At 43.4% G+C, this 25,935-nt stretch overlaps 1 protein-coding gene across 4 annotated transcripts in view; it reads right to left on the minus strand.

Moving 5' to 3' along the window:
- Window positions 1–1,073: 1,073 nt before the first annotated feature.
- Window positions 1,074–25,935, minus strand: part of TENM2 (teneurin transmembrane protein 2) — a 1,539,571-nt gene continuing 1,514,709 nt past the window's right edge. For all 4 annotated transcript variants that reach the window (XM_027606095.2, XM_027606096.2, XM_027606098.2 and 1 more), the window contains 4 exons: window positions 17,824–18,120; window positions 14,773–16,387; window positions 4,887–5,017; window positions 1,074–3,208 (listed from right to left, as the gene is read on the minus strand). In XM_027606095.2, coding sequence (XP_027461896.1) covers window positions 2,447–3,208; window positions 4,887–5,017; window positions 14,773–16,387; window positions 17,824–18,120 — 2,805 coding nt within the window. In that variant the 3' untranslated portion in view covers window positions 1,074–2,446. The remainder of the gene's footprint in view (window positions 3,209–4,886; window positions 5,018–14,772; window positions 16,388–17,823; window positions 18,121–25,935) is intronic.

A 25,935-nucleotide genomic window follows, 5' to 3' on the forward strand; every position in this document is an offset into this window, starting at 1 on the left:
GCATCTTCTGATTCCTGCCAACCTCTTCTGTGTTCCAGCCTGGCTCACCACTGGCCCTTTGCATGTGCTTGTGCCCTGGGTCTGGAATGCATTCCTCTCTCTTCACCAGATCAATGCTTACTTTCAGACCCCGGCAACTTCTGGGCCATTCTCCGTCTAGGTGACCTCTCCATTTATGTGCTTCCATGGCTTTATACATCTTTCTAAACAAATTTTTAAATTTTCAGTTTTTTAAGTTATTTTTTTCATAGCTTTATACAGCCTCTTGGCGCTTAACACCCCTGCCATTTTCACTACTTAGTGTAATGCTTTGATTATTGTTTGTCTACTTTCCTGACCCAAGTTTCAAGAGGCGAGGACCCACGTTGATGTCTACCCACCTCCTTTATCCCCAGAACTTAGCACAGGACCTGGCACAAGACAAGCTTTCCATAGACTGCTGCTGAATGAATGAAAGATGAGGGTCAAATGACAATGTTGCGTGCAGAGCACTTAGCACTGTTCTTGGCGTTAGTAAGCATCAATAAATACTAGCTATTGATGATAATATTACTCTAACTTGGGGCTTGATGGAAAAAAAACTTGTCCAAGTCATAAGTGTTCTCCTTACTTGGGTTGCCCCAAGTGTGCAAGTTTGGGGGAAAATGAATCTGGAAGAAAGTATAGACATACACAGATACATGCACGCCTCCCAGTGTGGCGAGAGTGTTTACCCTCACTTCCTCCCAGCACTTCCCAGAGGTAGAACGTGGCCTCAGGGAGAAGCCCAGCTGTTCCTGGAAGGCTGGAGGGACCCATCCATGTGTGGGTGGGTGTGAGGCTCCTCATTGCCCCCCAGCCCCGGGTCCAGGCTTTCCTCTCCCCTCTGTTCCACGCAGAGAGGAGGCTGCAGGTGTAGGCAGAGATCACTCTAGCATATAGAGCAGTTTGGGGAGCACTGAGCCGCTTCTAACGAAAGCTCCTCCCAAAGTTTGAGATACCAGCTCAGCCTGTGCATCTTGGCAGCACCCCCATTCCTCCAGCAGCCTCTACCTTTTCCTCACCTCAAAGCATTTCCACAGAAGACCAGTGTCCACAGGAGTTTTAGAGACTTTATTTATGTATAAACAATTTAAACACTTTGCCATAAATTATCTTTGCCTGTCCCTAGTCTTTGCTTAGCAGCAAATTAAAATTAATATAAAAACTCGATGAACAATTCATACATGTATATTACAAAAAAGTTCCTGTACCAAAGTTCTTATTAGACTTTTTTTTTGTTGTTTTTTTGGAATTTTTTTTTTTTGTTTTTGTGGGTTTTTTTTTTTAATTTTTTATTTTCTCTCTTCGTGGTGACTGTCATGTGATTGTCTCAGTTTCTGGACCAAACAAACACACTAATAATTTTTAAATCTGAAACAGTGATTGTGCCTTGAGGCTTATGTATGTACAGGGTGATCTGAAGTGGTGCCCGTTAGCAAAAGAGTGTCACGATGCCACGCCTCTACTGCAACTGATACCCACAAACTACGGAATCTAAACAGACTACACCCTGTAACTGCATATTACTGTCCACAATGGAATCTTCAAAGACAAAAGAGTATGAAATTTATCTGTAGTGATTATAGCCACCATTTTGAATTAAATTTTACACTCTGCGCTCAAATAAATTAGCTCAGGCCGACTAAGTTGGGACCTGAGAGTTAAGTGCTGAACGGTATTATTTCGCTTTGATTTTTGACATTTCCTTTTTTTGTGTGTTTTTAGTTTTTTTTTTTCTTTAAAAAGTATTTCCAGTGCTCACTCTTTCACTTTTATCCCCCCCTCCCCAGTCGCTACACACAAATCACCCCCAAAGTCGTGTTTTTTAAATGCACCTGTATTTGTTTAAACGAAAACGTCTGTAGTATTTGTCCAACAAGCAGTCTGATTCGGTTTCCTCAGCTGGTCTGTGACGCCGGCCCCGTGGGATGTCTCTGCGTTGCTCACGTGTGGATGAGTGAGGTAATAGAATATGAGGCCTTCTCGTCTTCAGGTCTTTGTTTTTCGGTCGGTGTGTATGTTTTGCTTTTCATTTTTTGTGTTTTTTATTTTGTTGTGTTTTTTTGTTCTTTTGTTCCTTTTAGACATTTTGCGTCCTTTTGTTTTATTTTGTTATTTTTCTGTGTAGACCCAGAACAAGTGGGTCATATTTTAGGGGAACTTGGAACCTTTTGTGTGTTTGTTCATTCATTCGTTTGTTTTGTTTTCCTCAGAATTTTCAGCCAGGCTTTAGTCTACTTCAGGTTGTGGGACTTCTCGCTTGGACAGTAGCATTTGAACTCAAAAAATGTGAGCTTTCTTGCCACTTGGTATCCTGAAGCAGCCCGGCCTCAGTGCCCCTGGTAGGTCTTCATCTCCTTAGGAGAGGAGATAACAGTTACTCCTGCTGAGCCATCCAGACAAGGAATGGCAGCAGATTATTTTGTTACCTCTTTCCCATCTCATTCTGTCTTAAAAACTGGATGTTGCTGCTACTGTCTGCAAGCTCTGGGTATTGCTCTACAGGAAGCACATAATATCCCTCGTAACCTTGCACGCGTCCTGTGCTCAGGAGCTGCTGCTTCTCACCCTCAGTCCACAGGCGGCTTCCCTCTCTCCCGTCCCTGGCTTTCTGCTGCTCCTTGGCCCAGGCGGTGCCCAGGGCCCTCTGTCTCGCCTGGTCCAGGACGCGGGCCTTCTCTTCATCCAGGGTGTCGGGGGTGAGGCCGTAGCGGATGCTGAGCAGCAGCGTGGAGTACTGGAATTCAATGTTGGTGAACCTTCGAGTCCTGCCATTGACCAGCAGTGTGGGCTGTGACACGGTCACATTTACCCCACTCTCCAGCACCTTGCGGCCGATCGTGGTGCCCAGCGTGACCAGGTCGCCATCGGCCGAGCCAATCTTCACAAAGTAGTGGGTGTCCTTGCCCTCGATGCTGTAGTGCATCTTGTCCAGGTAGTAGGCGTTGTTCAGCACGGAAGCTACCTTGCGGCTGTCCTCGCTGGCAATGCTGGACACGCCGGTGGTCACTTGCCCTTCTTTGATGGCGAACATGATGCCTTTGCCGATGATGGGGGTGGTGGTGGCAAACCAGTGGCCTGCTTTCTCTCGGATGTTGGCATGGAGCTTTTTGGAGATGACCTGCCCTTCCAGAGCCATGAAGGCCTGATTATGCCTCTCTGTTGTGTGCTGGACACCTGTAATGAGCTGTGGGCAGAAGAAAACACAGAAGGCTAAGATGATGGCCTGGCAGCTCTTTGCGTGGGCCGAGAAGCTCATTAAAAAAGGGTCCACAAGGAAATGCCTGGACTCCCTGCAAGAACTAGTCTTCTGTCGGTAATGACGCGAGCTAATATAGTCCTACCTTTTGAAACTAGCCCAGGCTGGCTGGTTCCCAGTGCTCTGATGGTGTGGCCTGTCTCCTTGTAACCATGATCCTGACTAAAAAGACGGTGCAGAGGTTCGCCACCTTGCTGACATCTGTACCTAGGCCTACCCACTTACCATGTGTGTCCGTTATTGGAGAAGAGAGAGTCACTCTGCTCTCGGATGGTTTGGCAGCTGCCTTGCGCACTTCAGACCCAGGAATATCCTGACCTGAAGGGCGGGGGGGTTCCTTTGAGAAGCTATAAACCCTGCTGTTGTGATCTAGATGTTTTTCAAGGCCAATGCCCTGGGTATTCATTAACTTCCTTGGGTTAAGACCTTGCGACTTAGAGCATGGCTAGCAGCAGAGAAATCGCCAGGACCTGCCTTGTTAGAAAAGCAGGATCTCAGGTCTCACTCCGGACCTACTGAGTCAGAAGCTGCATCTTAACAGGACACACCCTAGGTGGTTTGTGTGCATATTAATGTTTGAGAAGCACCAGACTAAGAGGTTCTGGCATCGTGGGCCGGAGGGAATATCCCCGGACTTTGAGTCATTTGCTTTGGATCTTTGCCCTGGTTCTGCAGAGGGACGAAATCACCATTATCTCCTTGGCCTTGAACTCTCTACTCACAAATTACAACTCATCTCAATTGGTGGTTGGGGGACAGACGGGGATAATGGAAGAGGCTGTGTTTGGGAGGTAACGGCACTTAGATAAATGAGAGAAATGATGGCTATTCATCCACTGAGTGGTCCCCACAGGGCAGAACTGAGAGAACGTTGTTCTCAATTACCCATCAGCTCCTCCTTGTCTCTCTCTAGTTACACAGTGTGCATGATTATTCAGAGCAGCTGAGACCTTTTAGACTTTTATGTTGCCGGGCGCTGTCCTGTAACGGGTTATCCGAACCCCGACGCCCACCCCTCCTGTCGGACCGTGCCGGACGTCTCAGCAGCACCCAAATAGAAATTGATCACCTCTCGGTCCTCGCTGCAAGACCCAAGCACAAATTATGTTGTGAAAACTTAATCTGTATACATTTGGGCTATAAAACGCTGAGGTTTTATGTCAGGCATAAAAATATTCTTTAATGGGATAGAAACTGCAAACCACCGTTATATTACGTCCCATAAAAGCCAAAAGGGTTATGATCTTATAGGCAGTGCAGATGGTAGGTTGCTGCTAGATTTCTCTGTGCTGTTGTTAATCAAGGAGTGACTCAAGGGTATATACTGAACAGATAATGATACCACAATTAAGGTAATAATTGAGGTTGGGAAGAAATGTGTGCTGTGTCAGACAAGTGACAGCACTGACATTTGCTTTCCTGGGAAGTCACAATGTTTCATGCACCTTTTTATACCCAGCTCCGATGTTTGCCTCTTCTATTGACATTCCCTTGGCTCCCATGTGGTTCCGTTTGCAAAAGGGAATGAGGACATATAATGTATTATTTAAAAAAAAATAGGGAATGAGGACAATCATTCAGATTCTTGGCAGGAACCTCCGCTTACCTGTCCATTCTCACTGGCTTGACTCTCTGACAATTCATAGGGAGGAGGCACGAAATACATTTTGGCTCTTGGGAAGCCAGGAATTATGTTGCTAAGCTGAAATCCAAACATCACAAGCCAGCTTTTCACATCTAGGGTGGAAACAAAAATAAAGATTTCTGAATCGTAATGGATGGAAAGCAGTTGAGGATCTTGGAGAGAGAACAAAACAAAATGGGTGGTTGGGTGTGGAGTCCAGCAAGGGAGGGAGGCGACAGCTTGTGAGGGTCTCCTGGTCCAGACCCAGAGCTGCTTTACATGGGTCCTGGGAAGGATGTCCTTCCAACCTTGGTCACTTGATAACCCCTGTGCAGTGATTGAGGGGGCCAGTGCTGGAGTAAGATCTAGTTTCGATTCCTCTTACTGTGTGACCTTGGGTAAGTTCCTGCCCCTCTCTAAGCTTTTGGTTCCTCAGATGTGAATTGGGATGATAACTAAACCAATGTTGTTGGGTTGTTGTGAAAGTAGGAGAAATCCTTGTCACTGTGCCTGGCACATAGATCGCTCAGTAAATAGGAACTCCTTCATTTGGCAAGTATTTAAAGGAACATTTGTTATAGGCCAGTTGATGTGTTTGGAAGCTGGAGGTACAATGATCAACTAGACGGATAAGGGATGATTATTAACACTGTGCAGACATTGGCAGGGGTGGGGGGGGCTCGCTCATTATGGAGAGGGGGTTCCAAAAGTATGCAGAAGGCACAAAGTCTTCTGGCTTCTGAGACCCTTTTCCTGGATGCCCACTCTTCAAAGAGAGGCTAGAGAGTGCTCTTGTGTGTTCAGAGTAAGACTTCCCTTCCCCTGCCAGGGTCATGGCTGAGTCCCTTGCTTTGGGAATTACACTTCTTGCCCCCCAGGTCCTGCTCTCAGAGTAAGACTGCAGCTCCCAGGCTGCCTTGCCTCCTTCCACAGTGATCAGGAGAGAGCCCTGGACATCCATCCCTTGCAGCACTCACAACCTCACCCATGCCATCTGCCTTGAGTCCAGCAGGAGTCCCCTTTTTAGGCTCCTTATCCCGGTTTATAATGGGCACCCCAACATCATGCCCTACATCTTCCCACTTCTTCTCCTACCATTGCTGGGCGTGGAGATACAAGTGCTCCTTGTTGCAGTCATTACTAACCCCCAGGCCACTCACTCACCTGCATTTCTTGGTGCTTTTCTGTTTCACTGTCCTTCTCTCCACCTCTGTTCCTAAATTCATTCTTAGTGATTCCATTATACAAGCACTTGACCCTTCTAACATCCTGGCCTCTTCGTTCCTTTGATGCCCAGCCCCCACCCTTGTTCATCCTCTGGACCCTGTCATCACCAATAATTATGATCCCTCATTATCTCAGTTTCTTGCACATCACCCTCTGACCACTACCTGAACTCTTTCTAGTTTACTCCTTTTTGTAACCTGACACCCATGCTCCTTGATCCTTCCCCCTCCTCCCTAGTCTCTTCAATCCATCCTAAGCTTCTTGTCCCTATTCCTCAACATCTTGGTCTCTTTTCTTACCTAGCACATGTCCATGGCCAATCATTAGAATCATCACTTGCATATATTCTCAGATCCTGTGTCCCTTTCTCACTTTATCACACTTGCTTGGTGAAATCACAATTTTGGTTAAATCCATGTATTTGCCCATGCCTTCTTTGTACCTGTGCAGCTGAATGTGGCTGGAGAAACAAACGTAACTAACTAATGTAATGTAGTTACATAGTTAAGGAGAAATGTAATGTAACTAACTAACAAACTGACTGGTGTCCCTTCAAATTCCTTTTTTTTTTTTAAGATTTTATTTATTTATTGAGAGAGAGAGAATGAGAGATAGCATGAAAGGGAAGAGGGTTAGAGGGAGAAGCGGACTCCCCCCAAGCAGGGAGCCCGATGTGGGACTCGATCCAGGGACTCCAGGATCATGACCTGAGCCGAAGGCAGTCGCTTAACCAACTGAGCCACCCAGGCGCCTTCAAATTCCTGACCGTGAACCCCGTTGTGCCTTCCTGCTGCCTGACATTGTTCCCTTCCTTTATTAGTCATTTTCCTATTCTGCTGGGTGATGTTACATCTTCTCTTTCCTAAAACCATCGACATCTGCTTTCCCTTCTCCCTAGAGCAGCTGACCTTCTTTTCTATTCTGAAAAACCCCAATGCAGCCAGAGGGGAGTTCCCCTAAACTCTCACCACATTTACTGGCCTTCCAGCATCTGTATCCATATTTCCTGCCGTCTTCTGTTTACTCTAGATGAGCTGCTGAAGTCAGCCCTCCATGTGTGCAGTAGGTAGCATCTTGTGCACCCAAGGACATCACTCCAGCAACTCCCTCTCCCCCATGGCATCAAATTACTCCCCTTTTCAATGGATCAACCCTGTCAGCATACAGACATGCTACCAAATGTCCACTTTAAAAAGAAGTATCTTTCATGTCTCTTCTCCCATTTGCTACCATCCATTTCTCTTGACAAAAACTTCTCAGGATCAAAATAACTCTCTGTACTCCTTGTCTCCCATTCTCCTTTGAATCAGGCTTTGTCCCTAACTACTCCACTGAAGCAACTCTTGTCAAGGTCATGAATGACCTCCATGTTGCTAAGTCTGATGTTACTTGACAAGTTGAATGCTCCTTTTTTTCTTGGCTCTCTGGACAACACATTCACTTGTTTGTCCTTCTCCTACCTTGGTAGCCACTCCTTGTCCCTTTTTGGTTCCTCCTCATCTGCCTCCTGATCTCTTTAATGTTGGAATGCCCTAGACTCAGTCTGTGAACTTCTCCACTCTATCTACTCTCACAAACATGGTGATCTGATCCATCCTTAGGGCTCTATATACCATCTACATACTGATGCTGACTTCAAAATTTATATCTCCATCCTGGACCTCTCCTTGAACTCCAAACTACTATATCTAATTATATTTCAAACTTTTGTCCAAACCTGGATTCCTGATCTTCCTCCCCAAACCTGTCCTATCCATAGACTTTTCCATCCCAGATAATGGCCACTCCATCCTTCTAGCCACCATCGTTGCCCCCTTTCTTTTCCTTACTCTCCACATCTAAATCCATTGATAAATCCTTTACTGTCTTTTAAATTGAGGTAAAATTCACATAACATAAAATTCATCATTTTAACCATTTTAAAGTACACAATTCAGTGGCTTCTAGTACATTCACAGTGTTGTAACAACCATCATTACTATTTAATTCTAGAATATTTTCATCACCCCAAAAAGAAGGCTTATACCAATCAGCAGTCCTTCTGCATTCTCCTTTCTCCTCAGTCCCTGATAACCACCAAACTTTTTTCTACCTCTATGGATTTGCCTATTTTGGACATTTCTTATAAACACAATCATACAATATGTGGCCTTCTGTGTCTGGTTTCTTTCACTTAGCATAATGTATTCGAGGCTCATCTATATTGTAACACATATCAATAGAGTTCATTTCTTTTCATGGCCAAATAATATTCCATTGTTTGGGTATACTACATTTTGTTGACCTATTCATCAGTTAATGGGTATCTGGGTTGTTTTTATTTATTTATTTTTTTACTATTATGAATAATGCTGCTATGAATATTTGTGTACAGATTTTTGTTTGAAAACCTGTTTTCAGTTCTCTTGCTTCCGTACATACCTAGGTGTGAAATTGCTGGGTCATATGGTTAAATCCTTTATTTTTACTTTTAAAATAGATCCAGAATCTGTGTCCACTTGTCATCACTTCACCACCTCAACCCTGGCCCATCATCCTTCACTTGGACTTCTTTTTTTTTTTTTTAAGATTTTATTTATTTGACAGAGGCACAGCGAGAGAGGGAACACAAGCAGGGGGAGTGGGAGAGGGAGAAGCAGGCTTCCCGCCGAGCAGGGAGCCCGATGTGGGGCTCGATCCCTGGGACCATGGCCTGAGCCGAAGGCCGACACTTAACAACTGAGCCACCCAGGCGCCTCTTCACCTGGACTTCTAACTGGCTGCCTGCTTCCACCTTTCTGCCCCACAGACCTTATCAGCATAGCAGCCAGAATGAGACTTTAAACCTGGAGCAGACCATGCCATTCCTCTGCTCAGAACACCCAGGGAGCCCCCATTTTTCTCAGTGAAGAGGCCAAAGTCTTTCTACTGGTCTATAAGGACACTCGTCCGTGATCTGTCTGACCTCATGTTCTCCTGCTCTCTCCCTTTATTTCTTGAACATGCCAGGCACACTCATCTTGGGGCCTTTGCACTGACAAGCTCCTCTTCCCAGAGTGTACTTCCCTAAAAGTATTTTTTGGCTCTCTCACCTCTTTCAAGTCTTGTTCAAATGTTGCCTCTTGAATAAGGCAAACCCAACCACCACATTTAAAACTCGCTCCCCTTCTCCACCTCCAGCAATCCTAAGTCCCCTTATTCTGTTCATCCTCCAGCCCCTGCCCCCCAAGGAATCACATTCTAACATGCTGTATCATTTGTGTATTTATTGTTTACTGTCGTCTCCCTCACTGAGAATGTGAGTTCCTTTAAGGCAGGGAGTTAAAAATTTTGTTTTATCCACTGATGTCCTCCCAGGTCCTATGATAATGTCCGACACAAAATAGGTGCTTGATAGTATACATGGAACGAATGAATGAAAGAACACTGAACACATGTGGCAAAAGCTACCCTGAGGAGTGTAACAGAGGAACTAATGGTGCCTGAGGGAACGCTTCTGGACAGGTTAAGTAAGGTATAACTACCTTCTGCCCTGGGACTGCTGCGAGGAGTTTAATGTTGACTTTGCTACTAAACATGTAGGCATAAAAGAACCTTCTGATGAGAGGGAATCTGGGATCCACAGTCCATCCATTGTCCTTGGCCACAGACTAGTTCCTTCAATAACTTTGGCTATCTCTAATACGTGTAGTTACTATGGAAGAGTCATTTAAGAATACAGGTTTGCAATTGCCTTGTGTCTGCATCTAGCAGACAGGAGCCTGGCTCTAATCCAGCAATGATCATATATTTACAGAGCACCTACTCTGTGCGAGGTAGGTGCTGGCTGCTGTAGAGGATGGATCTCCCAACTTTGGATATTCATGGTCACTCATCACGATTGTTTTGCCATATCCAGGTACCACCTGTAGTAGTACTGATTTACTGATTAAAAAGATAAATTTGCCTGTTTCACCTAAGTCCATTTTAAAAAAGAAACTTCATGTTACTACCATGAATGGGAAAACAGACTCACTTGATGCAAACAGAAAATAACTGTAAAATTAAAACAAAGAAAACAAAGCAATGCAATTAAATTAGAGCATGATTTTTATTACCTGCTACTGAGGGGGTCTCAGACCTACTCTCTTTGTTAAAAGGGGAGATTGGAAGTGTTAATGAGGTATGAAGTACATACCAGCATGAGGTGGAGACTTTCTCTTCGACTGAGTTGGAAGAAGAAAAAGAGTATTAAAGAGGCAAACTTTCCCCATCTGTGTTTCCATCTTATTTAATAACCTCATCTGTACACCATATAAAATCATCCCATCTTTCATCAGGGATATGTAGGATATGTGGGGAATTCCAAGAAAGACAAGAGAGGTCTTGCCCTCCAAGACTCTCCCCAACCCGATCTTTTCACTGCTGGGATTCCTCCCTAGTACTCAGGAGGTGATGTTGAGAATCCCCCGTCTTTGAGACTGGACATTTTAATGGCTGCTTCCATGAAGGCCAATAGCGCATGTCCTCTACCTTCTTTTCTTTTCCTTAAAGTTTCTAACTTGGCTTAGTTTCGGAGTCTAAACCTATTCTGGAATGTTTATTCAAGTTGCTCATCTCCTCCATTCTGCAGAAAGCACTTCTGGCACCACACAAATACCCCTCTTCCTTTTTGAAGTAATTAGTGTTTTCTGGTGACAGGCTCCCTACACAGTCTGTAGAGAGGGAGCCTTTGGGGCAGGAGCTGATGAGGTGGCCCCTCCTAATGGCTCATTAACTCTTCACCTCTCATGTTCTTCAGGGCATGTGATGATGTTGTGGCCACTGAGCATACTCTCCGTCGCCAAAAACACTGTCAGAACAGCATCTTCGGTGTTAAGTGTAGATCTGAGAAGAGGGTTAATGTGAGGAGGAGGTTGTGCCTTCCTCCTCACTTAGGGAAATTCAACTCCATAAAATCCCACTATGCTCACATGTGCCTGGAGTTTGTAAGCCCAAAGACCCGCTGGGGAGAAGGGGTGGGGAGAACATACAAGTCATGGCAGATGATTTCTAGGACGTTTGCTTAACTTGCATTTGTCTGGGGTGTCAGGTTTGCAAAAGCAGTGCTGCTAGACCAGAATTTGGATCCATTTCAGGGTGCATTTGGAGACCCCTCCCCACATTCCTCAGAAAATAACGCAGAGGTGGTATCTCTACTCTTCATCTATGACCTCTGCATGTCCAAGTCCATGGCTGCTTATAAGTAGCAAAATGCATCCCTAACATTTATTAGCCTTAACACTGTGCTAGGTACCTTACACATTTACTTTTTTACAGCCCCATGGGGTGAGTGCTATGATTACCACCATTTTGCTGAGGAAGAAACGTAGCCTCAGAAAGTTTGAGGTGTCATCCAAGTGACACAGCAAATGATTAGCAAGGCCAACATTGGGGTCTTGAGATGTACTCAGGTTCTAACATCGGGATGAACTGGCCTGAATTACAGGCCAGGCCTGGGGCTGGGAATCAATCCCCCATTTGTCCGGGACTGAGGAGTTTCCTGCGACGCCAGAACTGGAAAAGACTGCGACCCTGCAGGTTGTGGGGGGAGGGAGTCTGCCTCCCAGTCTGTTTTTCTACATCCTTTCCTCTAATATCTGGTTATCACAGGTGTATCAATTGTCAATATATTACCTTAAAAAATACCGGTTGGGCAGGGTGCTGCTTTGGAGGCTGTGAGTGGGAAAGGAAGCACTTCTGGCCCCACTTCACCATCTCCTGGTGGCTACACCTCTGCTGCTGCCTGGGGGCCTCTGAACTCACAGGTACTCTATGCTGTTCTCCTTTGTGCTTGCATTCTCAGGAGGAAGCAGAACCTCCTCCAGCCTCAGCGGCTGCCTCTTGCATTCAGAAAGCTCTGTTTCCAAAACATCAATGATGTTTTTTTTGAGCACCAGTGAGAGAAGGTTCTGTTCTCTGCGTTCCTCCCGACTACATCTTAATTAGTTCTTCTGCTTAAATTGTGAGCGGCAAGTTCAACCACTCTGCTCGTCTCCTAAGTGGCAAATTAAGACTAATTTAGATGGGGTTTACAGATTAGCCAACATTCGAACAGCAGAGAATGATTTGGTGTTCTCTGCTAGGATCCTCTCTCCAGGGGGCAGCTCATGTTGAACGGGGAGCAGGTGTGGGCTTGTGCCTGGTCTGACGCTCTGCTCTGCCTGGGTCCTTCTTTCCCAGCTTTGACTGCTCACATCAGCCCTCTGCACGTGCTTCTCTAACACTACCTTTTATTTTAGACTCTTTCGAATGGTTTCTGGATTCACTTTTGTTGGACTTCGTTGAACTTGATTTGATTCCCATTTATTGAGTCTCTGTGAAGAGCTGGAATGAGGAAAGTCATATTGCTGTTCAGAAAATTCTGATAATTTTTTTTTTCCCTTTGCAGGAGAACTAGGGAAGTCGCTGAGGGGGTCTTTGTGTTTGCTCTGTGAATGATTTTGTTTGGACCTTTGCAGCCCTGGTGTCCATTCAGCCTACTCCGAGGGCTTTCTTTTTATTTGACTCTGGCTGACTCATCCCTAAGTTATCCAATGCCAAGCCATGTTTCGGGAAGCACATTCTGAAGGGTGAAGGAATTCTTCTCCCAAGGCTAAGATAGGCATGGTCTGCCTTCCCATTCACACTGTTTCCTATGTCTAGAACACTCTTTCTCTCCCTTCCTTGCTTCATAAAGGTCTCTGCTTTAAAGCCACCTCCTCAGAAAGTCTTCTGTGAGCACCCTAAATATAGGAGGTGCTTCCCATCACTCTCTGTCTAACCCCTTATCCTATTTTATCTACATAGCACTTGTTGTTACCTGAAACTATGTACGTACATATGTGTGTGTACGTTTTCCTGAGAGGTCCTTTAATTTGAAAGTGCAGTGAACTGGGGGATAACAGTCATGCTAAGCCATGGAGAAGAGAGACCATGGCAGAGTACCATGGCAGGGCCTCTCGATGAGGTGTGGTGAGAAGAACAGGAGGGAACTAGCTTGGTCATAGCTACTGGGCTCAAAAGGTACCAGCTGCTTCGGTTGTAGGGGGATGCTGGGTTCAACTTAAAAGGCTCTGGAATGTCAGGATGAGATACGGCATGGCCACAAGTTGATCTTTAAGGTCATCCTTCTGTAGCATGGGACATTGAGGGCAGCTCCGTGCTTGGCCAGCTGCTGCTTCCTTTCTTGAGGGTGGACAAGTGACTCTTGGTCACCTGAGGGTAGGGACCCTTTGGGTTTGATGTCTCCTTGGCTCATGGCCAAGAGCTGTGAGTTTCCTGGAGCTTGGGGGCCTTGGAGTTGGGTCCCTACTCTTGTTCCTCTACAATGCATGGACAGGTGGGATGACGCTGGCTTTCTTGCTGAAAGTTGGCCTCTGTATGCATGCATGCATGCATCTGTCCATCCATCCTGATTTCCTTCTTTCCCTGAGAATAAGGACCTTATCTTCCTGTCCACTGCATCTCTAATACTTAGTATATGTTAGATATTATGAAAATATTCGTCAAGTGGGAGAGTGGATAGATAGATGGATGGAGATATGTGGGTGAGGAGATGGATATTAGTCTATGTTAGATATTATGAAAATATTTGTTGAATGGGTTAATGGGTGGGTAAAAGGTGGATAGATGGATGGAGATATATGAATGAGATAAGTGATAGGGACCCTTATTTTACCAATTTCTCACTTATCATGAGGCAGTAGATTATTTGCCCTCCTTGGCCCCTCGATCCATACCCTTCTCCAAGCTTCCTATGTTCTTTTGACTCATAGTCTTTCTTTAGCCTTGAGCTCATTTCTGCCAATCAAGATCCCCTTCAATCTTTAGGCCCAGTTTGACATGGGACCCTTCTGCACTATGTCACAATTTTCAAACTTGAAGTCATCCACACACACATATATACACAACCCCCTTTGAGAGAATGATGTTTGTCTTGTTCATCATTTATATCCTCAGAATCTAGCATAATGCCACTCCATAAATGCTTATTGAATAAATAACCGAACAGACACCTATATGGTAGCACAAACCTAATTCTGCTTTGCATTATCATTGACTGTTTATATCTTGCCAGACTGCTTGTGAGGTCAGGAACTGGGGCTCAGTCATCTCATACCTATGCTAACTCAATGCTTCATTTGTAATGATAATGGTATAGCACGAGCAGATACTCTTTTGTGAGCATCCACTGTCTAAGTGCTAGGCACTAAACTTTATCTGCATAAGTTCATTACTTCTCAAGATCACTCTGTGGGATGGTTTTATTAGTACCTTTTCACAGAGAAGGAAGCTGCACCTCAGAGAGATTAGAAACCTAGTCCAAAGTCTGGCTTATAAGTAGAAGAGAGAATCTGACACCAGAGTCCCATTATTTCCCCCTTCATAAGGCTGCATTACTCTCTTGGGGTAGGAAGTGCTCTTATAAAAGTTATTTCAACTAAATGGGCTTGAAAATGGTTAGAACATCTTCAAACAGATCTGAAGACTGCTCTGTACTGCTGTCACTTGACTGTTCTAGATACTGTACAGACCAGAATTTATAGGTCTCCAGGATTCCCCTATCATCAGAAGTAAGACCTTCTTTCGAAGTTCCCGACAGTCTACCAGGACAACCACCCCACAGGGAGCCACTACCCAACTGAGATGGTAGAGTCCTCACCTGTCACGTAGTTCTTCAAATCCAGCTCATTGCTGAGAGGATTGTTGCTCTTGAACATATACAGGTTAAAGGGGGCTGGCTCCTTGCCCACATTTTTCCACATGGTGTAGTCTGGAGAGGTCCATCGTCCTGCCAGCACATCATAATCACGCTGAGTGAAGTGGACCAGCTTAGTCAGGGGATCATAGAGTCCACCATGGAAGCCAATGACCATCTGGAAGTCAGGGTTGGAGTCATAATAAATCTCCCCATAGGCCGTGTACTGCAGTTGTTTGATCATGAGACCGTTGATGCTGAACACAGCCAGAGGAGTGCCTGTGTTATCTGAGGCAACATAGTACTCCTCCCCACTGCTGCTCTCCATGGCAAAGAGGTGACCTTGGAGGTCATAGTAGAGTGAGGTTATCTCTGAGTTGGAATGATTATAGACATGGGTGATGCGGGTCGGGTTGTGGAGGTCAGAGTAGAAATATTGCAGGTGGTGGCCCAGGTTGGTCTTGTAGGAAGCCCGCCGCCCCACACCATCGTAGCGGTACTGGACACTCCACCCACTGGCCTTGTTGTAGGCTCTTGTTAGGAGGCCCTTGGAGTTATACTCAAAGATGTCAGCCCCTCGCTGGCACAGATAGCCATCATCATCAATTTTGTACTGCACATCTCCGAGTCTGGTTATCCGATCCCGGAGATCATAGCGCAAGGGCATAAGGCGTACACTATTTCCAGGGTTCAGCAAGTGGAGGTTCCCATTGAGGTCATAGCTGTAGCGCCAGGTTGGGCGGTCATTGACAGCCACACTCTGGAGCTGCCCATCTCCATCATAGTCATAGGTGTACTTAGTGGTGTTAGCATAAGGCCCCAGTTTTAGCTCCCTCTTAATCACCCTTCCCATACTGTCATATTGCACTGTCATCCAGTACATGAGAGACCGAAACATCTCGTACTGGACTTCCTTGATCCTCCCATGGGTGTCAAAGTGTTTGCTGAGGGTCATTACAGCGGTGGTGATGATCTGGTTGATATCATAATAGATGACTCCGAACTTGCCAAAATGTTCCACCTTGCCAGAAATCTCATCATAGCGGTAGAGATCAACAGGAAGGGGAGTCTCACTTATGACGGGCTTGATGCTTGCAATCCGGAAGCTGTTGTCATGATAGGTGTAGTCGAACCTGGCATTGACCATGCCTTCCTCAGAGAACCTGTAGATCTGCTTGTCCACCAGTGGGCCAATCTTCCGGTACCTGATTGTGCAGGAGAAACCCCCACTTTGGAGACTGACCATTTTTAAAACACCGGTGGTCTCATCATATCCGAAAGTGACAGCAGTACTGTCATAGACAATCTCTGATAACTTGGAGAGTTTCCCATACTTGTAGAATACCTGGCGCCCGGTGCCCAAAAAGGACGTCTTGAGGATGCGGCCATCATCACTGTAGTCAAAAATGACTGAAGCATTGCTTTCAGGGGGATTATAAATGTTGCGGATGTAGCCAATGGAGGTATGGGTGGACATGCTGTGGCGGGCAACACTGGGCATGGTGACGGCGTGGAGACGGTCAGAGGAGTCATATTCAAATATGTACTGACGCTGACTCTGAAGCAGGAGGACCATAGACTGGAGGAAGGAAGGGGGGGGAAGGAACGCATGAGTTGGCTCTTTAAGACCAAGCACTCAAATGGACAGAATCTACTCCATTTCCCAAAATGGCAATTCAAAAGCCATGAAGGATGGGGAAGTTTAGACCAGAGATTATGAGTAGATTGATTTCACTGGACATGCTAATTCTGATGGATTATGGTGACTACCTGGACCAGTGCTTCCCGAACTTTACTGTGCATGTGAAATACCCAGGGATCTTGTTAAAAGTCAGATTCTGATTTAGTAGTTTGGTGGAGGATGAGGGATGAGGGGGGAGGTGGCCTGAGAATCTGCTTTTGTAACCAGTGTCCAGGTGATCCTGATGTTGCTTAGACCATACTTTGAGTAGAAAGGGCTGGAAGGACATTGAGTTTACTTCTAACTCAACAAAAAGAAATCCTAAGATTGTTTAGAAATGACTGCCACTGGCGCCGCAGGGGACACCCAATACTGTGTGTTGGCCACCCCTGATTACATCTAAAGAGAAAGCGTATCTTCCATTTACAAACTATTAAAAAGATTAAATAACCCAGAATCATCAATTTTGGGGGATAAAAATGGCCTCAAACTTGAGGCACTTGGGAGGTTCTTGCTTCCTCTGGTCAACCATTCTAGTATTTAATGGCATAATGAGAACAGGATTCAGGGATGACCAAAGGGAAGCAGTCCCACTCCTACGGAGGAGGTCACTGCTCTGTCTGCAAGTGACTGCTGTAATGGACAGGTGAGAAAGGAAGAAAGAGAAATGGAACCTGTGTTGAGGTGAGTATAGGGGAGAGGCCCAAGCTGAGCAAGCCCCCATCTAATGACTTAGAGGACCAGGACAGCCTTCAAAAGTCTTGACTTGTGCCCCAAAGGGACTTCTTTTTACTGCTGCTCCAACTGGACCCTTTCTGACATGGAGACCTGAATCTGGCACTTTTAGACATAGGGAATTATGTAGAAAGAATCCACTGGCTGTTTCAGCCTATAGGCCAAGTAGGAGGATGTTGCTCTGTGTGCTTGAGTTTTAGGCAAAATTCCCTACCCGGATGACTTCATTTTTGGTAAGGCAGAAATGAATCATTGCATTTCCAAATCATAAATAATGATTAGCCGTAATGCCAGTGGGATGATTCTGTCTGCTTCAACAGCATTTTTTCTTTTAAATAAAATCAGACAATCCATTCTTTTTGCCATTACCAAGTGTCTAGCACTTTTTTCCCCCTTTTAATGGTAATAGTGATGAGCTATGAATAACATTTCCCTCCGATTTTCCTCCCTCCCAGTGAGGATAGGAGCATGAGGGGAGACCTTGTAGAGTCAAAGTAAAGATGTTAAATGTCTTATGGCAAAGCATATCAGGTCAGCTTAAGAAGAGCAGTGTGAATAAGGGAAAACCCGAGCTGAGTGGGGACAGCACGTTCACCTACCTTGTCAAGGTAGGAGTAGCTCCACACTTTCCCATCAGCAAACATGCGGGACACAATTCGGCCTTGCTTGTCAATGTCTGTCCTCTCACTCATGGCCCCACGCTGAAGGCCAGCCAAGCGCCCGTTGAAGAAGTATGAGACGTTGACTGCTGCCAGCCCACTGCTGGGGAGCCAGAGGAATGGGCGGCCCACCTGGTCATAAATGATCCTCAGGGTGAACTTCCGGTGATCATCATAAATCTTTTCTGTCCGAATATTCCGGTCATAGTCAATGGACAAGAGATTTCTTCCATGGACCTGGGAAAACACAATGGGCTTGGTTTGAGAGACATTACCTGGGCATGTTAGCTTCTGTGGAGGATATGGCTGACATGGCCAGGGAACAAGGAAGAACTAAACTTGAAGTTATTTAGAGTAGTGTTTTCTAAACTTCTTTATGTCATGATACACAAAGAAAATGGTAATATTTGTAGGGCACTAAGATACAAAAATGAGGCTGCTTATGGTCACAGATGACTAATCTGGGCATGGCTGCTGTGAGCAGTTATGTAGACCATGCACTGAACAATTATAAAGAGTATCATCCTGTCATAGAAAATATGAATGGTGAAAATTGTGCACTGTATAAATTAGCCATACACAATAGCCCTGGACACTGGGGTTCTGACTGCCCTGCCTGGCCACCTTAGAGGGCAAGATAATTTGTATATTTGCACACTTTCAACCATTTTTGAGTACATTACCAGCTGAGTAGCTAATGATCTTTAAGAGTAGGTGCCAAGATTTCTTCTGAAACCTCAAGTAAAGGTACCTAGGAGGGTGGGGGGGATGTCTTAGAAATCCATATTTTGCAAAGATCTGGGAATAGGAAGGCTTATTGCTATGTGAACTTCTTTACTTCTATCTAGAGAAAAATCTTGCCACTCTCAAGGATGCAAGACATCAGTGGGGAGACCTCAACAGGGCTGGGGAATTCCAACAAAGGATCTGATTTACTTAGATTTGAAAGGAATAGTGGAACACACCTAGACATAATTTAATATTTATTTAGAAGCTGATCTGATCAGAGAAGAGAGCCTGTCCCAGAAGGCAGATCTGGGTGACTAGACTCTGGTTAGGGGCAAAGGGGAGGGACTCTTGAGATTCAGCTAGTCCTGAGTGGATGGCTGGAAGTGAATAAAATGAGGCCGACTGAGCCCAGGCTCTTTCAACATAATTGACTGCAAACCCAGATGTCCCTGGGGTGACCACTGAAGCCAAGGGAAGATGTAAACAGGCAGAAGAAAGAGAAGTGAGAGACGTCTGATACCTCCTTAGCTTACTTAATAATTCAATAGCACCTAATAATAACAGTGATGATGGTGATGGTAGTGGTGGTGGTAATAACTTTAACACATGCTGGGGTTAGTGTACGTAGGCATTGTGTTAGGCAATTTGCATTTCTTGTCTGAGTTGGTGCTCACAAGGACCACTTGACAAATAAGGAAACTGAGCCTGAAGCAGAGAGGTCGCATACTTGCTCAAGGTCACATAACAATGAAGTGGTAGGGTTGGTCTGGAATTTAGGTCTTCACACTTGAACCACTTTTAACCACTTAGACATTTAACCGGCTGTACTGATTCCTGTATTATATATGCATTGAGTGCCCTGACTTGTCAAATGATGAAGAAACTGTAAAGCATTGCCACAGCCCCCGAGGGCTCCATATTATAGCTTGATGGGGAGACATGGAATAATTCTAACACCACAGACATCTGTATTCTAGGGAGCAGCATTGTACCCAGGCAAAGAACTACATTTCATAGCTTCCTCAGAAGTGGATGGCTAACATGATGTAAGTGGTAGTTGTCAGCTGGGTCTCCTGGGAACCTTAAAGGAAACTGACTCTGCTGAGAAACAGGCACCCATTTGTTCTTCCCACTTTCCTCCTTTTCCTGGGTGGACGGTGGCTATGATCCCTGGAGCTCCAGCATTCACCTTGTAAGTATGGGGTGACTTTGAGGATGGAAGGATGATGGCTCATCCAGAGAAAGTCTAGATCCCTGTTGACCTACATATCTTCTAATGGTCATCCATACCAGCCATAAATGGCTTACCTCTAGACTCCTTTTAGGTCATAACAAATAAGGACATATCTAATAAAGCCATTGTTATTTCTAATCTCTGTTACTAGCAGTTGGAACTAATCTAAACTGATATAAGCCCCTCATGCTTTGACAGGTACTGTCCTAGGTACATTACATAACTTATCCCAGTTTAATTCTCACAACATGTAGAAATTATTTTATACATGGGCAGTTGAGCTCAGAGGGAGTCACAAATCTAGACAAGTGGTGGAAGCTGGATTTGAACCCAGGACTACTTGATTCCTCCAACTATTGCCATTTCCATGGAGTCATCTCAGAGAGAAGGGGATAAAATGCTTGAGATAGAACATTTCAGAAAGAAAATGCATCAAAGCATGGAGATAGGAATAAAGGTGGTGGGTTCTTGGGATTACAGGGTACCCAACTCCAAATGGAAGATTTATGTAATCAAACAGGCAGCCATGGGGAAGAACAGTCAAGAAAGTAAAGGGGGAGTGGTAGGATTTTTAAAAGACAGGTCCAGGGATGCCTGGGTGGCTCAGTTGGTTAAGCATCTGCTTCGGCTCAGGTCATGATCCCAGGGTCCTGGGATTGAGTCCTGCATTGGGCTCTTTCCTCAGCAGGAAGCCTGCTTCTCCCACTGCCTGCTGCTCCCCCTGCTTGTGCTCTCTCTCTCTCTCTCTCTCTCTGACAAATAAATAAATAAAATCTTTTAAAAAAACAGGTCCAAAAGTTAATGCTGTCGGAATTATTGAGGCTTTTGATCCCAAATGAGAGTCACCATATTCAAAGCAAACTACAAGCTGGGGTCAGAATGATCACTTCCTCTGGAAACAGAAGTTTGGCTATGTGGGGTTGCTTCATCTGGGACAAGTGCAGAAGGCCATCAAGATTCTTAATCCTGTGAGTTTGAAAATTTCAGTTGAAGACCTTGCCAACATTTTATTAGGCAGAATGAATAATGTGGCAATAATGAGGAAGGATTTTCAGGGTTTCTTGAGCCAGCTGCTGGTTATCATGCTTATGTATTTCCCATCTCCTTGATCATCCTTCTATCCTCCTTCCCTTTCCTTACTAATTTCTCTTTTTGCTTCTCTTTGCTAATATCATACAGCTCCCTGTGCATTTATTATTTACTGAACATTAAATCTCTGCTGGTGTCAGGTTTGGTGCCGGCTCTGGAAAGCAGGGATGAACAACACCAATGTGTCCTGAGAATTTATAATGGGCTTAGTGTGTTCTCAGAGCTACCCTTGTTTTATCTTATTTAATCCTCACAACACTCCCAGGCAAGCACTATGATCCCCACTCTACACACAAGGTACAGATAGGTATAAGCGCCCTGTTCAGGCTTATACAAATAATAAGTAGTAGAGCCAGGATCCCAGTCCAGAACTCGGTGTCTTCACCTCTAGGCCGTACCACCTCTCTGACTAGCTGCTCTCCATCAGGCATGTGATTCTAAACCACCTGAGATGCTCTCTCAAAGCACTCCACAGCTGCTAATCAGCCCCCTAGGGAATAGCAGCTGGGGGATTCTGATGTATATTCTTGGTTAAAATACAGTTGGAGTGATATAAATCCCTATCTTCAGTTACCTGAGAGAGGCTAACAGGCAAATCATATATGTTTAACCATAATATAATCATGTGTGTATCTGCATATATATATGAATATATACTGCAACATGTAACCATGGGAAAGAACATGGAAATCATATATATATAAGCATGACCATCATTGTAACAATTATATTAGTATGTGAGGGTGCTAGAATTGCAGAAGGAACTGAACAATGGGCAAAACCAGAAGAGGGGTCCCTAACCTCTGACTGCCAACATTTGGGTTTATTGCTATTATATAGAGTTGATAAGGCCTCTGACCCCTGGCCTGGGTGCACCAATCATAAAGAAGTAGTAAGTGCTAAATGTTAGCCATTGATAATTTAAGGTGGGATTTTATTGCCCAATTTACTATGCCCTTGGGAAAGGGATTTTGTTACAGCATTGGTTCAAATTAGCTTCCTCCCCCTACTTTATTGAGATATAGTTGATACACATCACTGTATACATTTAAATTATACAGCATAATAAACTTATCAGTATAATGAAAGGAAATCCCTAGTAAGTTTTGTTAATACCTGTCATCTCATATAATGTTTTTTTTTCTTTAAAAAGATTTTTCGCTTTGTGATGAGAACTTTTAGGATTTTGTTCTCTTTAAAACTTTTCTATATACCATATAGCAGTGTCAACTACAGTCACCACGCTGTATATTACATCCCTAGTACTTTGTTATCTTATAACTGGAAATCTGTACCTTTTGACCACTTTCCTCCAATTCCCTTTCCACCTACCCTCCACCTCTGGTAAACTACAAATCTGATCTCTTTCTCTGTGAGTTTTCATTTGTATTTATTTTTTTAAGATTCCACATATAAATGAGATCATACAGTATTTGTCTTTCTCTGACTCATGTCACTTAGCGTAATGTCATCAAGAGTCATCCATGTTGTTGCAAATGGCAGGGATTTTCTCATATTTTATGGCTGAATCATATTCCATTGTAAATATATAAACAGCTTTTTCATCCCTTCACCTGTTGATGAACACACAGGTTGTTTCCATGTCTTGGCTATTGTAAATAATGCAGCAATGGACGTGGGAATACAGATAGATCTTTGATACATTGTTTTTATTTCTTTTGGATATATTCCCAGAAGTAGAATTGCTGGATTATATATTATCTGTTTTTAAAATTTTGAGGATCCTCCACACTGTTTTTCATAGCACCTGCACCAATTTACAGTCCTACCAACAGTGCCCAAGAGTTCCATTTTCTTCACATCCTTGTCAGCATGTATTCTTTGTCTTTTGATGGCCACCCTCACAGGGATGCAGTGTTACTGTGGCTTTGATTTGCAATGCCCTCACAATTAGTGATGTTGAGCATCTCCTCATGTATCTTTTGGCTATTCATCTATCTTCTATGGGAAAATGCCTGTTTGGGTCCTTTGTCCATTTTTATTATGTATGTATGTATGTATGTATGTATGTATGTATGTATTCATTCAGGTAATCTCTATGCCCCACAGTTGTATGAGTTTTTTTTTTAAAAGATATTTATTTATTTGAGAGAGCGAGAGCGAGCGAGGAAGCAAGCACCAGTGAGAGAGAACACAAGCGGGGGCAGAGGGAGAAGCAGGCTCTCCACTGAGCAGGGAGCCTGATGCGGGGCTCCATCCTAGGAGCATCATGATCTGAGCTGAAGGCAGCCACTTAACCAACTGAGCCGCCCACGCGCCCCTATGAGTTATTTTTTTAAAAATATATTTTGGATATTAACCCCTTATCATATATATAACTTGCAGATATTTTTTCCCATTCTGTAGGTTGTCTTTTCACTTTGTTAATTGTTTCTTTTGCTGTGTGGAAGCTTTTTGGTTTGTTTTGTCCCATTTGTTTATTTTGATTTTGTTGCTTGTGCTTTAGGTTTCATACAAAAAAATCATTGCCAAGACCTATGTCAAAGAGATTTCTTCCTGTTTTCTTCCAGGAATTTTATAGTTTTAGGTCTTATATTTAAGTCTTTAATCCATTTTGAGTTAATCTTTGTGAGTGGTGTAAGATATGGGACCACTTTCATTCTTTTACATGTGAATATCCAATTTTCCCATCACCATTTATTGAAGAGACTATCTTTTCTCCATTGAGTATTCTTGGCTCCCTTGCCAAATATTAGTTGGCTGTATATCCTTGGGTTTATTTCTGGGCTCTCAATTCTGTTCCATTGGTCTATTTGTCTGTTTTTATACCACTACTATACTGTTTTAATTACTATAGTTTTATAGTATAACTTGAAATCAGGAAGTATGATGCCTCTTGCTTTTCTTTCTCAGGATTACTTTAGCTATTGAGGGTCTTTTGTAGTTTAACATAAATTTTTGGATTTTTTTCCAACTTTTATAAAAAGTGCCATCGAAATCTTGATAAAGATTGCATTGGATCTAAACATGGCTTTTTGGGGGGCACTTGGGTGGCTCAGTCAGTTAAGCATCTGACTTCTGCCCTGGTCATGATCTCAACGTCCTGGGATTGAGCCCTTTTGGGGTCCCTGCTCAGTAGGTAGTCTGCTTGTCCCTCTCCTCCTGCCCCTCCCCCCACTTGTGCTTGCTCACACTCTCTCAAATAAATAAAATCTTAAAAAAAACCCAAACCCCACATCTTTTGGTAGTATTGACATTTTTTTTCAATATTAACTCTTCTAATCCATGAACACAGGATACCTTCCTATTTATTTGTGCCTTCTTTGATTTCTTTCATCAATGTCTTACAGTTTTCAAAGGAAATCTTTCACTTCCTGAGTTAAAATTTATTCCTAAATATTTTATTGTTTCTGATGCTATTGTAAATGGGGCATTTATTTTAAGAAAATTCAGTGTAAGTGTATAGAAATGCTACAGATTTTGTTAATTTTGCATCTTGCAACTTTATTGAATTAATTGAGTAAATCTCATAGTTTTTTTGGTGGAACCTTTAGGATTTTCTCTATATAAAATCATGTCATCGGCTAATAAAGACCATCAGACTTCTTCCTAAGTCTGATGCCTTTTATTTATTTTTCTTGCCTGATTGTTGTGTCTAGGACCTTTAGTACCATGTTAAATAGAAGTAGTAAGAGTGAACATCCTTGTCTTGATAGTAGAGAAAAAACTTTCAATCTTTCACCATTGACTATGATGTCAGCTGTGGGCTTGTCATAAGTGGCTTTTATTATATTGAGGTACATTCCTTCTATACCCTCTTTGTTGAGTTTTTTTTTAAATCACAAATGGATATTTACTTTTGTCAAATGTTTTCCTGCATCTATTGAGATGATCATATGATTTAAAAAATTCTGTTAATGTGATGTATTACATCGCTTGATTTGTGTATGTTGAACTATCTTTGCATCCCTGAAATATATCCCACTTGATCCTGGTGAACAGTCCTTTTAATATGCTTGCTGCTGAATTCAATTTATTACTATTTTATTGAGAATTTTTACATCTGTATTCATCAGGGATACTGGCCTATAGTTTTCTTTTTTTTCCTGGCTTTGGTATCTGGTTCACTTAGGATAATGCTGGCCTCAATAAAATGTGTTTGGGAGTGTTCCCTCCTCTTTGATTTTTTGGAGAGTTTGAGAAGGATTTGTGTTAATTCTTTTTTAAATGTTTGGTAAATTCATTAGTTAAACCTTTGGGTCTGATCTTTTCTTCTTTGGGAGATTTTTGATTACTGACTCAGTCTCCTATTATCCATTTAAGAATTTATCCATTTCTCTAGGTTGTCCAGTTGGTTCGCATATAATTGTTCATAGTAGCTTTTAATGAGCCTCTGTATTTCTGTAGTATCAGTTATAATGTCTCCTTTTTCATTTATAATTTTGTTGATTTGGGTCTTCTATTTTCCTTGATTGATCTAGTTCAAGGTTTGTCAATTTTAAAAAATCATTTCAAAGAACCAATTCTTAGTTTGGTTAATCCTTTCCATTGTTTGCCTATTGTCTATTTATTTCTGCTCTTCATTATTTCCTTCCTTCTAGTAACTTTGGGCTCAGAATGTCCTTTTTCTAGTCCTTAAGGTATAGAGTTAGGTTGCATATTTGGGGTATTTCTTGCTTCTTTTTAAACTTTTTTTTTTTTTTACTTTTTGTCTCTTTTAGCCTATTTTTCCCACCTCTAATCACCTGCCTCTGGCGACACCAATCCATTCTCTGTAATATGAGCTTTTTTTCTAGATTCCACATATACGAGAGATCATATGGTATTTGTCTTTCTCTGACTTATTTCACCTAGTATAATGCTCTTGAGGTCCATTCATGTGTTTGCAAACAGCAAGATTTCATTCTTTTTTGTCACCAAATAATATTGCATTGTATATAAATACCGCGTTTACTTTACCCATTCATCCATCGGTGGACACTTTGGTTGTTTCCATATCTTGGCTATTGTAAATAGTAATCCAATATATGGGGGAACAT

This window comes from Zalophus californianus, chromosome 5 (assembly GCF_009762305.2).
Source record: "Zalophus californianus isolate mZalCal1 chromosome 5, mZalCal1.pri.v2, whole genome shotgun sequence".
In the NCBI taxonomy this organism is placed as follows: Eukaryota; Metazoa; Chordata; class Mammalia; order Carnivora; family Otariidae; genus Zalophus; species Zalophus californianus.